The sequence below is a fragment of the Amborella trichopoda genome, chromosome 1, assembly GCF_054954075.1.
Source record: "Amborella trichopoda isolate Santa Cruz 75 chromosome 1, AtrichopodaSantaCruz75HAP2 v2.0, whole genome shotgun sequence".
NCBI lineage: Eukaryota > Viridiplantae > Streptophyta > Magnoliopsida > Amborellales > Amborellaceae > Amborella > Amborella trichopoda.
In genome coordinates, this window is record NC_142336.1 from 58,296,740 (window position 1) to 58,312,943 (window position 16,204).

The 16,204-nt window shown below is 35.3% G+C and overlaps 1 protein-coding gene across 1 annotated transcript; it reads right to left on the reverse strand.

Moving 5' to 3' along the window:
- Nucleotides 1-658: 658 nt before the first annotated feature.
- DWF5 (Ergosterol biosynthesis ERG4/ERG24 family) lies at nt 659-8,407 on the reverse strand. Its single transcript, XM_006850832.4, has 13 exons — nt 8,209-8,407; nt 6,763-6,985; nt 6,460-6,515; nt 5,736-5,838; nt 5,573-5,638; nt 5,170-5,283; nt 4,701-4,827; nt 2,441-2,541; nt 2,078-2,203; nt 1,906-1,970; nt 1,258-1,339; nt 1,042-1,124; nt 659-842 (listed from the first exon to the last, which is right to left on the reverse strand). The coding sequence occupies exons 1-13, from the start codon at nt 8,400-8,402 to the stop codon at nt 776-778; spliced, it is 1,407 nt and encodes a 468-aa protein (XP_006850895.2). The 5' UTR covers nt 8,403-8,407; the 3' UTR covers nt 659-775.
- Between the last annotated feature and the right edge of the window lie 7,797 nt (nt 8,408-16,204).

A 16,204-nucleotide genomic window follows, 5' to 3' on the forward strand; every position in this document is an offset into this window, starting at 1 on the left:
TCAATCCAACTTCCTCGTTGAACACTACCCAAGCTTTGCTTGGCCTAAACCCGACCCATGAACAGCCCTAGTCGAGTCTGTCATTTTGATAATTCACAACTTTTTGGAAGTTTTTGACTCCCAAGTCAACTGGAATCCAACATTGCAATTCTTTTACATCTAACCAAACGAATAAAAAAATGGCCCCTTCTTCATTGATTGGTCGAATTTCAATATCCCTTAGAAGAGATACACAAAATGTTACCATGGGAGTCTCTCTCTCTCTTACACACACAGGAGGATGTGTAACACATGCACACGCAAACAGGGAAAATCTCTCTCTCTCTCATCTCTCTTACATATGCACACACAAACAGGGAATCTCTCCTCTCGCTCTCACACACACAAACAGGGAAGCTCTCTCTCCCTCTTTCACACACGGGAAAGGGAATCTCTCTCTCACATGGGGAACCTCTCCCTCTCCCCATCATACACATGGAATCTCCCTCTCATACAGACAAACACAGTCTCTCTCTCACACACACAAAAAGGGAATCTCTCTCTACAACATAAACCACTCTCTCTCAAATAAGTTTTCCGAAAGTAAACAAGACAATCCATCTCTCTTTCTCCCTCTCAAATAAGTCTCTCTCTCTCTCACCTAAAGATGCATATAATATTTGAAGAGAAAACAAGGGCCTCACAGAATACAATTTATAAGTTACTAAAACTTACAACCAATTCATAAAAAATCGTACATACCCCATCACTTAGGTTACAGATACCTAAAAAAGCATCAATAAATACTAGGTATAATTCTGTAAGGCACCTTGTCACAGTACTCCTTCCAGTATTTCTGGTACCTGTTAACAAATAAATTATATCTCCATCCTTAACGCTGTATATATATCCAAACAACAGACCTTTCACAAATGTTTTTTTCTTTGTTAAGGAAAAGCTAAAACTCCCTTCCTTTATTTTGAGATATAAAAAAAAAAAAATTGATTTGGGAAAGCAAAACTCAAAATTTCTTGGAAGTTTTACTAATTGGCGAGAGCTTACTTGGCCATGCATCGTTCGTCATCTCTCTTAGCTCGGTCAAATAGCAAAATTGTCAAGAATATCACGTAGAAGTAGGGCAGGAACTGAAAATGTCACAAAGAAAGATCAAGAAAAAAACATGTCAAGGAAAATCAGATTCCAGCACATAAAGAAATATCAGGTCATAGCAATATCAATTCAAAGTAAAAACAAGCAGATAAATTAGATGCTCCTTACGTGATTGAAAAGAGCTGGCACAGTCCAAAAGAAGGCTGCCAATATTTCCGGAACATAATGGAAATGTCGAGACAAACCCCACCTGCATGCATCGCAACGTGTGAACTCCAATGATACAACTTGTTCTCTCCAAAAGACGGGAAAAGAAAAAAGAAGTTAGAAAGGTGAATTCTAACTTTTTGAAAATACTACTACGATGTTCCAAGGAAGGAGAATTTACTTGGCTCACAATAAACTAGCCCTATGTTCAAGTCAAAAGGCATCAACTGACTTAATACAAACGAAAATCAATTAGAATAACTTCTGAAAGCATTCCTAGTCAAAGACAACAAATGCCAAATCCTTGTTTATTTCTAAAAACAACTAATCTAGGAGGACCAGGATTATCTTCCCAAGGTTTTTAAAGTCGATATTCTAGTCATGAAAAGTATCTTCAAAGAGCCGTCCCATTAATATGGTACTGGGTAAGAGCCTATATAAGTCAGAGACAGAAGATTCACAAATTAACTGATGACAAGGCTTTTTGCAAACATAAATTGCATAAGAAATATCAAGTTCAGACATTAGAAAGAAACAAAATATATCATTTTCAGCTACTATGGATTTGAATAAGTAGTATGATGTAAAGTCATTTTTTCCTCGTCTTACCAGCCAGATGTCAAGAGAAGGCTGGATTTCTTTTCCCCAGTGTTCGTATGATAGAAGGCCACTATCTGCATAGAATCAACATTAGTAAAATCCTCACTAGGACTATTAATGCAACAATAAATATTACATAAACATAATTGATGAGTATTAGAAATGAAAGTAGCCTTATCACCTTTGATGGAGGTTTTCCCCATATAACGCATTTTCCATTTGTTTTGCGGAAGTATTGCCTCTGTCTATCACAGTCATAATTGATAAATATGCATCCAATGCCAGCAACAAGAATCATAAGAGCGAGCTGCATTGGTTCTCAAAATTGGTTAGAATTTGGATGAGATAATCATCAGCATAGGAATAACTTTAGAAGATCAGAAGTTACATCATCAAACATGAACTATGCAAGTAGAGAAGGTCAAAAAGCAAAGCATGGCAGACAATGCATTACTGCCATCAAATATTACTTTTTTGCAAGCGAGTTACTCTCATAAAATTGTCCAATAGATTCACAAAACACCATCTATTTCTTAGAATTTACCTGAGAACCCAAGCTAACCGGATGGTTGACAAGGTACATTCCAGGAGAGGTATAGACAGATGGGACCCACACTAGGCATCCCCAGCATATATAAAATCCAGCTGTCAAAACCAAAGACAGGCACACAATGTTAAGGGACCAATGCAGTAGAACAACTTCTCCATCTTGAAACTCGAATGAGAAAAAACACCTCTAATAATAATTTAGCTCTTTAAAATCAGATGATTAATAGGGCATAAAATGACAAATTTTCCAGCCATGATTTTCCAATAAGCAACAAATGACTGATATACAAATCCATGCCTACCATAGCTAGGAACCAGTAAAGTCATCAGTATCTCTATGGATATGGTGTGTACTCTTGTATGAACACGTACATCCCTTCAAAAAGGCAAGATAAATTGTCTGGATATTCCTGATAGCATGCAGAACTTGGATATGGAAAAATAACCACAAACACCCCTCCTCCCAACCTATATATATATATATATATATATATATATATATATATATATATATAAGTTTATATAAGTGCGAGGCTCTAAAATTTCAAAAATTTCACTAGAAGAGGTTCTTTTGATGCCCAAAAATCCTCAAATTGTTCATCTCGACCTCAAGATTCATCGACGTGAGAAAAAATGAATTTCAAGTTTTGGAAATAGTGCATCTTGTAATGCATTTTTGGATTCATAGTTCTGCTCGATCTACAACATTTTTTAAACTTTAAATTTTATAATTAGAGATGAAAATAAATTTTCAGGCCATCACAAAGATTTCCAGTATTGAAACTACATCTTTCGACACTATTTGAAGGTGCAGTTTATTTTAATTGTTTAGAGCCTCGGCCCTATACAAACCACACACACACACACATACACACACACACACACATAAACACACACACACACACACACATACATATATATATATATATATATATATATATATATATATATATATATATATATATATATATATATATATATATATATAGGAAAAAGCTACCAATAGGTTGACACCTGAAATGAATAGTAATTAAGGCTATATACTCCCAACCATAAAATCTTGATCAAATGGTTGAGAAATGCATGTTTCTCTTTCCATTTTATTTTTAATCTATAAATCGGATTAAGCTGAAATTTTAGGCCTATGTACTTGACAACATCACACACCATGGAAATATAAAATAAGTATTTTCAAAAAAATAAAATGACCAAAAGACCCCAGACAAACCAGGGAAATATTTGTTTTCTATTTCTTTTGTGCGCCATAATATGAAGCACTAGATGGAAGCATAACCTAAATTACTATTCATTTTAGGTGTCAACCTATTGGTAGCTTTTTCCTAGGAAAAAGAGTTTAGGGTTTGTCTACAAAGAGACCATTTCTCTTGATCAGGACATTGTCTTCCATTATAGGAATTGTCTACAAAGAGACCATTTATCTTTTGTACATAGAGGTCATAATCATTCTTGTCCCTTAAATTTCAAAATGGGTTGTTGTAAAAGTGTCATTGAATAGAGACAAAGTTCCAAAAAAAAACTCGGACTTCGTGACTTATCGAAAGCCATCCAATTTGACATCTAATAAATGATAATGATTGTGATCCATGTACAAAAGATAAATTGTCTCTTTGTAGTAATGATCCTAAGAGACCCTCCCATACCCATGTGTGTAGGACCCCAAAAGATCACCATTAAATTTGACACAGATCTCTAGAAAAGTTATCACATGGGTGTGGGACTTGACTTTTTTAGAGATCTGTGCCAAATTTAATGGTGATCCTATTGGGTCCTACACACATGGGTATGGGAGGGTCTTACAATGTCATTTCCCATATATATATATAGAACTAGAAGGCCGGAAGAGAAACATGGAATAGTTTCTGGCTTAAAAATCCAAATCACACACAATAAACTAGTCTCAGATGTATCACTATACATGCAGCATAGATAATCACACCTCATAAGAAAAGAAAAGTGTATCTACAGCTTCAGTAGAAAAAGCAAGCCTTGATTTACGGGGAACTTTTATTTTATAAAGACATGCCTCTCATAATGTAAGTCTCAAATGAACTCCATATTCTTCAAACTTAGTTTTCTATGTTCATGCATCTATCTTTTTTCTCTTTTATTTTGTTGCTAAGTTACATTCACGAATCAAACTACTGCTCGTTTCACATTCTAATTCATCATGCAAAGAATACTATTTGGTAAGAACAATAACTCAACATGATTCAACATGACAGTACACAACAAACCTCGATCATGTGCAATATCCATAGTGTTCCAATACCCAGCTTCCCACCAGAAGAACTTAGTTACATATACAAGCATCAGTATAGTATTTACAAGCATGGAGTCCACTACTTGACCATTTGCTTCATACTGCAGTCATGAAATAGACGAAGTTAATAGACATAATGGAAGACAATGTCCTGATCAAGAGACAAAGATTAAGGAAATAAAGAATGCGGTGTAATGAAAAGTAAATCACTAAATTACATAAAGATCCCCTATATATGAACAGTAAAATCACTCTTTTCTTTTCACAAACTCTTATATCAGAAAAAAGACGCCCTCCAGTATAGTTCCTAAACAATGTTTGGTGTCAAAGTACATGAGTGCATCCCATGAGTGCTTCAGACTGCCAAAGGTTAAAAACAATAAAAGAAGAAATAAAAATTCACATCCATTTACAGGTGGGTATAGGTCTGCACAGTGACCAACCTGCTTGATGCAATATGTCACAGCAAGAACTGCCCATGACATCATACCAAATCGGCAGTTCGTGAAAACTTTGATGTCGAAGCTTTTACCAATTCTAGGATACAGTTCCATGCCCTGCGCATGCAAACATGATAATCATACAGCAAAGGACTATATATAATTTCTATGTTACACTGGAAGATAACAGAAAGACGAAATTTTGTTTGAGTGAGATCACGTTGATACATATTTTTTGGAACATATATTATGACAACACCTTGCTCCAGCATTGAACAAAACTTGCTTAAGAATTTTAGAGTCCCACGCAAAAGAAACTCACCCAAAGCGAGCCCAGTTATTGGGCCTTGCAGCAATACAATTATATACAGTTATCATTTCAAAAATAAATATATAGAAGACTCACCCAATAGAAATCGATTATTATGTTCCCCGATGAACCTGAATCACTTGAAGATGGTGCCACATGCCCCTTTAAAGCACATATAGTTGCTCTTAAATACAAGAAAAGGAATGCATTTAACTGTATTTGAAACTGAGCATGGATGAGGTCAATTGAGCTTTCTTACTTTTATGTACAGTAAAATGCAAAAGAAGAAGCTGCCAATGATTAGTGCTGAGAAAATTTCTCCCAAATGATCATACACAATGGCAGGATTAAATATTCCCAACCTGCATAACAAATATAAGAGCTACAAAGGTTGCCAAAATGAGGAAAATTCCATGAACAGCAAATAACTGCAACAGTAGCTTGCACATCAAACATAGGATTTTCTTTTTATGCTTTCCTGGTAAATATTCAAAATCTTCCGGTTTAAGACAGCAGTTGCAACTTTTGCATGCTAAGGAAATGTTAGGGAATCACAGAGTCATAGATGACTCAAAAGCAAAACCTTTGAGAATAATATTATACGCCACATTTAATTGAGAAGTATGCTAAATGCCAAAAACAAACATAACCCAAGCAATATAGAACATTTGCCCCTAGGTATGATAATGAATAAAAGTTGAATCAGAAGTGACATTTTATCAAAAGCGCCAGCAAAAATAGAGACAGGAACATTGAAAATAGTAGAGAGAACAGGATTTAGCAAAACAAATGCTTGGATTATATATCAACACATCAGCACATTTCATCAACACACAAACACAAATTATGAAAGTAGAAATTCGTTTTTGATGAGTACTTCTAAAGGACAAATTATTGAAGTATAAAGCATATTTCAATTTTTTATTTGGAGACAGTTAAATTACAAATTTACATTAGCCATAAAGAAAAGCAAAGGAACCAACCACCAAATGCTGATATATGTTATCAATGTGACCGCATAAGCCAGCAAACCGTTTGCCTGTGAGAATAGAAAAACAGCTATATTACTTCATCAACCATTCTCACCTCAATTATTGTATCATATTGATGAATTTCATATGAACACTATGCAGATGCTTTATTTCATTGGGTGTTAGGAACATTGGTCACACATCATTCCAAGAGAAAAAAGATTCTCAGTAGTTCTATAAAGGGGGGGGAGGGGGGGGGGGGGGGGGAAAGCATATCTCAATAGGTTGAGTAAACAACGGTGCCGAATAAGAGACCTTGTAGACAGGTCGGTTCCCAGCAGGAGAAATGGGACCTTCAACTCTTTCGCCAGGAAGAACTAGTTGAAGCATTGCTTCAAATGCACCAAAACAAGCAATAATTTTCCATGCTATAGGTGATGGTCTTGGCCAGATATTAATGAGTCCTTGCAAACCATTTTGCTTCAAGTAGTCCCAAGTGATGGATACAGACCCATCACCATGGACCATTGTGTACCATCTGCAACATTACCAAATAATAATAATAATAATAATAAATAAATAAACATAAAAAAGAAAGACATAATATGATGAAATCTAAGTTAGGCTCATATATCAAAAGGAACTAGAGATCGAGAAAAAAAGGTGAAATATAATTGGCGACACGACTACTATTTCTGTCAAATAATTTGTATGCACACCACTATTATTGCGGGCAAATAATTCATATGCAAATCATTTCTCTAACTTTCTCTTCTTAACAAGTAAAAAAAACATATCATATACTTATCCAGATTGTTCAAGCCAAGCTTACACTTTGCCTGGAAGAGATCAAGAAGTATTTGACTTGAAACAGCAGATAGAAGCATGACAAATAACAAAATTCAAGCAGGAAATTAGCTTAAATCTACTGAAAATTTGTTACATCGTTGCAACCACAGTAAAAATATCAGTCTTTCAGCATCCAACTTTACTCGAGCAAACTTAATTCCATGACCTATTTTTTAAAATTTAAAAAAAAAATGCTCATTCATTTGACCTCAGGAGAGATTGGTTATTGAATTGATTTGAAAATATAATAACATTTACCACAAATTAAGCAATATAACTATTTATTAAAATAAAATACGACATCTAGGCGTCCATCAAAGTATTGTAACTAGCTATTACTATAGCTCAAGCGCCATTCCAATCGCAGGATCGATCCGTAACTCTAATCCCATACCCTGATTTCTGCAGTTTTTTACTCTTTTATAGCCCAGGATGATCTACATTTCCAAAAAATAAGTTTTTTTTGTCCAAATTAAAGGCCATCTAATCCAAATAAGGCATAAATATGCTGAATCTCAAGTCCTTAAATCCGTTGTGAGAGAGCAAAATTGTTCCTTTTGGTTTATATTAATGCAGGTTTTCAGAGAGAGAGAGCAAAATTGTTCCATTTGGTTTATATTACAGGAGGTTTTCCAAGAACCAAATCCGTTTAGGCTGATCTGACTATTACCCGAAGAGCAACTGAAGCTTACTATCGCAATTAAAGAAAAAATGAGAACAAATTCAAATTAAAAAAAGCCAGAAAAATGGAAATAACGCTAGAGAGAGAAAGCAATCAGATTCGAACACCTAGTTCCAAAAATCAGATAAATCAATTAACGCAGAATACATCATAAATTATACAAGCGTTTTAAAGCTACAGAGAACGCAGGTTAGCTAGAGAGAGAATATAGTTAGAGAGAGAGAACCTACATGAAAATCACAAAGGGAGGGCAAAGGGTGAGGAGAGAGATCATTGAAAAATAGGTTACGAGGGGAGAATGAGCCGTCTTAGATTCCGCCATTGCTCCTACGCTCTCTCCTCTCTCTCTCTGAAACTCTCCCTCTCTCTGCCTAACGGAGAACAAGTGAATCAGAGGTGGAGGGGAGAGATTTTTGTTACGCATAGCCCAAAAAAAAATAGAATTATTTACTTATATGAGATCGGGGGGAAATTTTTTTAGTGAATTAGCCTATCATTTTGCAATAAATATCGAAAATGGCTTCCAAACATCGTAGCATTGACAGGGAATTTTTGGGGAGCCGAATAATTATGGAGGACATTAAGACAAAATTACTGGAAAAACCCCAATAGCACACTTTCTGTGCAACTTACCCCAACCCGAATTTCTCTCAAACTTTTTTCCTCGTAAGAAACTTGTTATGTAAATACCCCTAAGGTAAAAACTTTAATTTTTTCTAGACATAAATGTTTTTGTTGTACACAAAAAACAAAAAACTTGTTATGTAAATACCCTTAAGGTAAAAACTTTAATTTTTTCTAAACAGAAATGCTTTTGTTGTACACAAAAAACAAAAATTATTTTGGCCAGATTTGACATTGACTTTTGGACCCTAGTAATCGAAATGCACCATCACATTGCCAGAGCACACAAGTACCGGACCGCTTTAAGGTAATTTTCGAACCGACTGTCGGACCGCTCTTTACATAGTACCAAAGTACTGAAATCCATTAACATCTACTGCCGGACACCTTTTACAGTTCTTTGCAACTGTCGAACTGGAATTTTACACAATGTTGGAGCCCTACTGCTGGACCGCACTTTACGAAGTAGAAGAATCCAGTAATATCTACTGCCGAACCACCCTTTGCAACTGTCGAACCGTCTTTTGCAACTGTCGGACCAACACTTTACACAATGCTGGAGCCCTATTGCCGAACCGCACTTTACATAGTGTGGGAGCCTACTGCCAGACCGCGTGCCCGGAGCCCCTATTTTGGTGGGATAGAGGAAAGAGAGGCATCGGTAAAATAAAAGTAAGAGAGGGTAATTTAGGTTTTTTTTATTTGGTTGAGAGTATTCGCATAAAAAGTGTATTTTGGAGAAAAAAGTGAACGAAAAGTTAGGTTGCTGGTATTTGCATAGAAAGTGTAGTCGTGGGTTTTTGTGATTTTCCCAAAATTAAGTGCAAGTCAGGTTTCTTTGTTAGTAGGATAGGTTAATTTTTATAGAGCCATCCCCTAAAAGAACCGGACATGATAATTTTTCATCATCTATCTCAAGCAACAAAAGAATCAAATGAAATGGTAAAATAAAATCATAGATATCCACCACATCACATATATATAGACTTTATGTAAGAAGAGATTTCCCGGATTTAATTATACTTCCCCTCATTTTTGGGTAAATAAGATGTGGTTTCTACTGGGACAAGTCCCCATATGTAGAAATGGGGGCCTCTTAATAAATCTATTTTCTAAGGACATGTAATCTCTACCATGGAGATCATTATGAAAAAATTGTTGGGTTTATGTGGCCTTGAAAGGCCTTATGAGTTTGTAATGAAAAACATTTACAGTGGGTCATAAACTTAGTGGGAGTGTGGTCCTTCGAAGACCATAATAAGCAAATGATATTTGTGGATACCAGATTGTGCTTGACGATCTAGGCCAGTCGGTTGGAAAATCCAAGGTACCTGAGCATAAAAAATAAACCGAGAAGGGTTTTTGGGTTAGCCCTTGATGAGGTCGAAGCTTATGCCTAGATGAGTGAGTTGAGGGATTGTGTGACCCTTGTTTGTGATGGTAGGCTTACAGAGATGGGGGGCAAAACATCATCCGTGTTTCATCACACGACATGTATATAGATAGATCGTTCGGGAAAACTAGAATTCTACCTTTGGGTGAAGAATATGCATGTGCGAGAGATACCCCTATACGTCACAGAGCTATGGTCGTATCAGGTCGTGGTGACCTTGACTTGTCTCTAGAGGAGGACCTGTAATCCACAGACTGGGATTGCGACTCCTTAACTCATCGACCAGACTTTGATGACCCGCTAATAAGCCCATGCTTGGACTGTGGGTCATGAAAAACACTGGGTCGGTTCGATAAAGCGAGTGTGGTCTGTAGTCCACAGTTGAAAGTGGAGTATCCCGTGATTGTTGATTGAATTCCTGAACCATATGGATCCACTTCCCATCATATTAATTTAATTGTATTCATTTTATTATTAAATTATTTTAGATTAATTATTTGAATTTTTATAAGTCATTTGATATTTTATTTCTTATTTTTGAACTTATAAAAATGAAGTTATTAATTTACAAAGTTATAACGTTTTAAAATTCATTTTGTTTAATTTTAAAATATTTATGTAAAAAAAATTCATGGGGGTCCATAGTGCACATGGGCCCACCATGTGGCTATTAGGTGGGGCCCCACATACCATACATGGGTGGCACGCCCCACCCTTGGATATCTTCTCTTGTTGCTTTGTCTTCAAGTTTAGTAAATATGGTAACTATATCTTGTAGCAGTATGGTCAAATATTGATTAGAAAATATTGACCATATCTTATCTTGATTATTGAAGGAATATCTTGACTTGATATTATTGAAATATTCTTTTGGAAAATATGAGATGGAATATGCAATTTATGGTATGCACTATATCCTTAATGGATTTAATTTATTTAAATATATTGGTGGAAAAATGGTTTGAAGAAAGAGGGATAATGGTTCATGCACCTTCTATAATGTTGATGACCCATTTATAGAATGGATGGCTCAGATCTCTCGCCCCACAAGTCACAAGTCACCTTGATCAACGGTTCATATTCAATCTCAAGAAAGAGACAAACTATGGGAAACCCTAAAGAAACCCTAGACCTAAATTTCACTATAAATACGGGTGCTCTCTCCCACCTCTATACACCTCTCTCTCTCTTCCCTAGGCGCCACGCCCCTCTCTCTACTCTCTTATCCTCTAATCTAAGGGTTGGGAATATATAGAGACTCTCTCTCTCTCATAATCTAATCTAAGGGTTGGGAAAATTAGGGTTTGAGCCTAATTATTTTGGAGTTGGGGTTTTGTAGAGATTTAATGGTGGTTACCTAGTTTGGCCGAAATGAGCTTTTCCGGTTCGAGATTGAAGCTAGACCGCTGATCCCATACCATTGGATGTGGTGACTCGGTGTTCAGTGTAAAAACCCCGGTTGAGGTAATCTCTGGCATCTTTTCTTTTAATTGTTTGTTCTTTTATTATATATTCTTATGCACAATATTAGGTTGTATGAATTGCATCAAGTAGTTGAGATTTATTTTATTGATGTGTTATTTATTTTTGGAATTTCTATTGTTTGTAATAAGACCATCTGTGAGTGATCTTGTTGTCAAAATTATAAGGGGTGATTATTATTATAAAAAAAAAAAATTGTATTTCCCCGGCAAAAGAGTACATAGATCTTTCTTTTAAAAATAAATAAATTTTAAAAACTCAAAATAATAAATATAGCAAGAAAACATTTGGCCAGATAGTTTCCATTGTTTTTAGATGAAACACCTGCTTGTACCCATCTTTAAGATGGATGCTTTACATTTTCTGAACCACATATGTAGAAATGTGATCTTGCCTGCATGAAACAATTTTCCATAAGATGTGGTGTCTAGTACTTGAGAGGTAAGGTTAAGAACAATTGTTGAGGCTGGACCACATTTGTACAATATGCGGTCCAGAGGTATAAAGCATCCATTTTAAAGATGGATGCAAATAGGTCGTTTATCTAAAAATAATTAACTAACAGTCTAAATGTTTTTTTAATATAATTATTATTTATAGTTTTTAAAATTTATTTATTTTTTCATATTCATGATCTCATTCTAAAAATTATATATTCGATCAAATTATATTTGAAAAATATATTTATTGCCAAGCCCGCAGTTTTATGTGCGGGATTGGGCACATGCTAACTGCATCCATTAGGATAAGGAAGATAGTTTGATAGGGCTGTAGCCCTATCAAAATAAATAAAGCCTCACTTTATAACTAATTGAAAATTGCGATTCAAGCATTTAAAAACCTTTATATCGATCATCTTGGCTTGAAATTTATATTTATGAAAAAAATAATATTTAAAATTTTAAAAATAGTGTATATTGTAACAAATTATCTAGGCCATCAATTTCTTTCTAAAAATAAGTGTTCATAGATCTGCAGGATTTATACTATTTTTTGAGTTTCAAATGTTGAAAACTGATTTTAAAGCCATCATGGAGATTTTTTTTTACCAAAAGTGCTTTCCAGACAAGGATTTGAGGTGAAGCTTTATTTTATTTTCATAGAGCCTAGGCCTTATAAAAAACTTAATCCCCATAAGATAATACTTTAAAAATAGTGTATATTGTAACAAATTATCTAGACCGTTTATTTTGCTTTAAAAATTAATGTTCACATATTCATAAGATTTATAATTTTTTTTAGTTTCAAATTTCATTGTCAATGTTGAAAATTAAATTTAAAGCTATAATAGATATTTCAGTTGTTGGAAGTACTTTCCGAAGGAGAATACGAGGTGACGCTTAATTTCGTTTTCATAGAGCCTATGCCTCATAAAAACCTCATCCTGTAAATAATTTTTAACATTCTCCAGATTCACGGGAGAACTGTAAATCGAAATCGGGAATTGCCAAACCGGCTTACTGACCCACACGGTATGAGTTTTTAACACTTGAGGAAATAAAAGAAAAAATAAAAAGTAGCTACGTTGATGGATGCGAAGTAAAAAGGAAAATACTAAGAAAAGCAATGCCTCTTTTGAACGTTCAGAAAAAACAAAAAAAATGGAAAAACCAAGCCACTTTTCTCTTAGAACATAGAAATAGTGGCGTGGTCTTCATGAAGACCACAACGTTTCGACATACTTTTTAAGTCAACTAAACACTTATAAGAAAAACATTCGCAGAGAGAGAGAGGGAGAAGGAGAAGCCATAACTAAATATAAAAAGTTGAACAAAAATAGGACTGGCAATGGGCCGGGCTGCCCCACGCGACCTGGTGGGCATGGCCCCCAAAAAATTAGGATATGGGCCACAAATTGTGACCTTATGGCCGCGTCGGGCCAGTGCCATCCCGGCTCGGCCCTCATTATTTCTTTTTTTTTTTTTTTTTTTCTTTTGTTTTTTGGCCTGGACAACCCAGCCTAACCTTGTATGGCTGGCCCAAGCTTGAGTTAGCCCTACGGGACAAGGGCAGGGCCAGGGCTGGCCCGGCCCATTGCCACCCTTAAACAAAAAAATCAAAGATAGAGTTGCATATGTCAACTAACCTGCCCCATGTATAGAAATTGAGCATCAAGGTAACGTCATCAATCACATAGAAACTAACATCGTCAAGCACTACAACAGTAGAAGACTAATAATGGAGAAGCCTGTCAAAATACACCTAAAAATTGAAGCGTTTGATATTTTTACCTAGGTGAAATTTGTTAATTTTCACTGCCCATTTTGATATCATTTAATGAGCACATGAAATTTGATCACTTATAGCGCTACGCGCTAAATATGGTGTGATAGTGCAAGTTACACGGGGAGAGGTCGAGGAGGGAGTGGAAAGGGATTTACGCTAATAAGGATGTTGTAGTTAGGAATTTGAGGTGAGAGATTGATAGGAGTTCTTTTGTAGATTTTTGGTACCATAAATGTGGCTTGGTCCAAATATTCTAAAAGTGCAATGCATGGAGTTGTTTGAAAAAACAATACATCAGTATGTAAAATTGAAAGATGATAATTTGTGGTCTGGGCTTGGATATTCGATTTTCTTATAATAGAGTGCCAGACTCTATGCTCACCTAGTTTTGTTCTTTATTGGTTGATTTATCTTCGGTTTATATTTCACCCAATCATAATGATAAGGCTGTTTGGGAGCTATGCAATAGTGAGAGTTTTTGGTGAAGTCGGCATATATGCTGCTTTTTCATAATAGATTTAAATGGGAGCAGCCAAATTCTTAATTCTATTTGAAAGTGGTGGGTCTCACACAAAGTTCAATTCTTTTTATGGACTTTGTCACAAACTAAAGGATTGATGATAGATACTTTGAGAAAGAGAGGCAAACTTATTGTCAATTGTTGTATCCTTTGCAAAGAGGATGGGAAGACGAGAGATCATATGTTCCTATATTACCGTGTTACTTTGTCCTTATGGACCCTAAACTACACACTCACGTCATAAACCGTCTTGATATTCCTTTGATCCCACAATTAGGTGTCTTGATTTAGCTAATGTTGAGAGCATCGACTTTATGGGAAGTATGGCTTGAGAGGAACAGGCGGATTTTTTATGGAAGAGGTTTAAAGCTTGCCAATAATAAAGAGAAGATTATCTACAATGTTTGGTTTTGGCAATCCAATTCAAAAGAAGGTCTTGGTATATCTTTGATTGATATACGCCTTAATTTGATGAACCTTATGCTTCAGCAGCTTCACCGATCTACTGTACGTAGAGTTTGGTATCCTCCATTCAATGGTAGTGTTAAACTAATTTTTGATGGAAGCTCTTATGGGAATCCAAATCCAGTAGGTTATGGTGGTGTTGTCTGCGACCCATAGGGTTAGGAGTTGCAGTTTTTTTATGGCCCGTGTGGGTCAATTACTGCCAATGAAGTTGAGAAGATGGCAGTTCTGCTAGGGATAAATTTATTGAGAGTGCATTTTCCGATTATGGGCATAAAAGTCGAAGGGGATTCCTTAAATATCAGTAATTGGTGTTTTGGAGTTTATAAGCTACCATGGAGATTGATGAGGTCTTTATGGAGATTGATGAAGTCTTTATTGGAAGTGAAGGACTTGTGTCCAAATCAGATGGTTGCTTTCAAACATGTATATAGGGAGGCTAATGAGAGAGCATATTTTGATAAGGAAGGGATGCATAGTTATTATATTTTCGTTTCTCCTTTGCCTTTGTAACCCTCATGTTGTTCTCCTTTGATTAATAAATTTCGTGCTCTTGTCAAAAAAAATAAATAAATAAAATAAAATGATCACTATAATTAAATTAGATCAAAAGATAAAATAAGATGTTAAATAGTTCAAATCTCATGTATAATTTAATAAATTTCTCTTAAATATATGAAAAGGTTTTTTGAAAAGGGTTGTATAACCCTTTAAAGTAACATGACGGACGAAGATTCATATAGCCGATCTCAATTAGTTAGAAAGAGACTTTGATGATGATAATAATGCATGAAAAGGATTACATATCAAGGTCTAGCGAAAAAACTCCCCATACCCCTTGCACATGCAATTTCCATGTGTATGGAACTCTTAGATGACCCCTTGCACATGCAATTTCCATGTGTATGGAGCTCTTAGATGAAGATCGGTCAGCTAATGGCGAGGTACCAACAATGTTACAAACTAGCACAACCCGTTTTTGTCAAGCTAAAGATAATGTATAAACGACTGGAGGTCCCCAAACACAAATAAATTACATATATGTACATAAACCAATATGAAACTCACCCTTTAAGCCTTTCCACAAAGCAAGAAACATAACTTTCTAGGCTTACATAATTTGTATACACGAGTAATGTGCTCACAAAATGCAAGAATTTTTAAAGATGTTTTAGTGTATTTTGCTACAAGGTTATATATAATGAGACTATTACTATTACTCCTAATTCATTAGATGTCAAATTAGATGGTTTGAGGTGTACACAAAATTCGGAAAAAAAAAATTTTGACCTTTGAATCTAATAAATGATGCACTCAACTATTTAATTTGAAATCTGACAGACAAAAGTGATTGTGACCTTGTATCAAATAATAGATGATCTCGTTCTGTAATTTTTGTTTTGGTATAAAGCATTGGAATGAAAAAACTAATATACTTCCATATCAAGATGCATGAAAATATAAACATGCACACATGCATGCCTACAGATGTCTCCATGTAGGGAGGTATAAGATA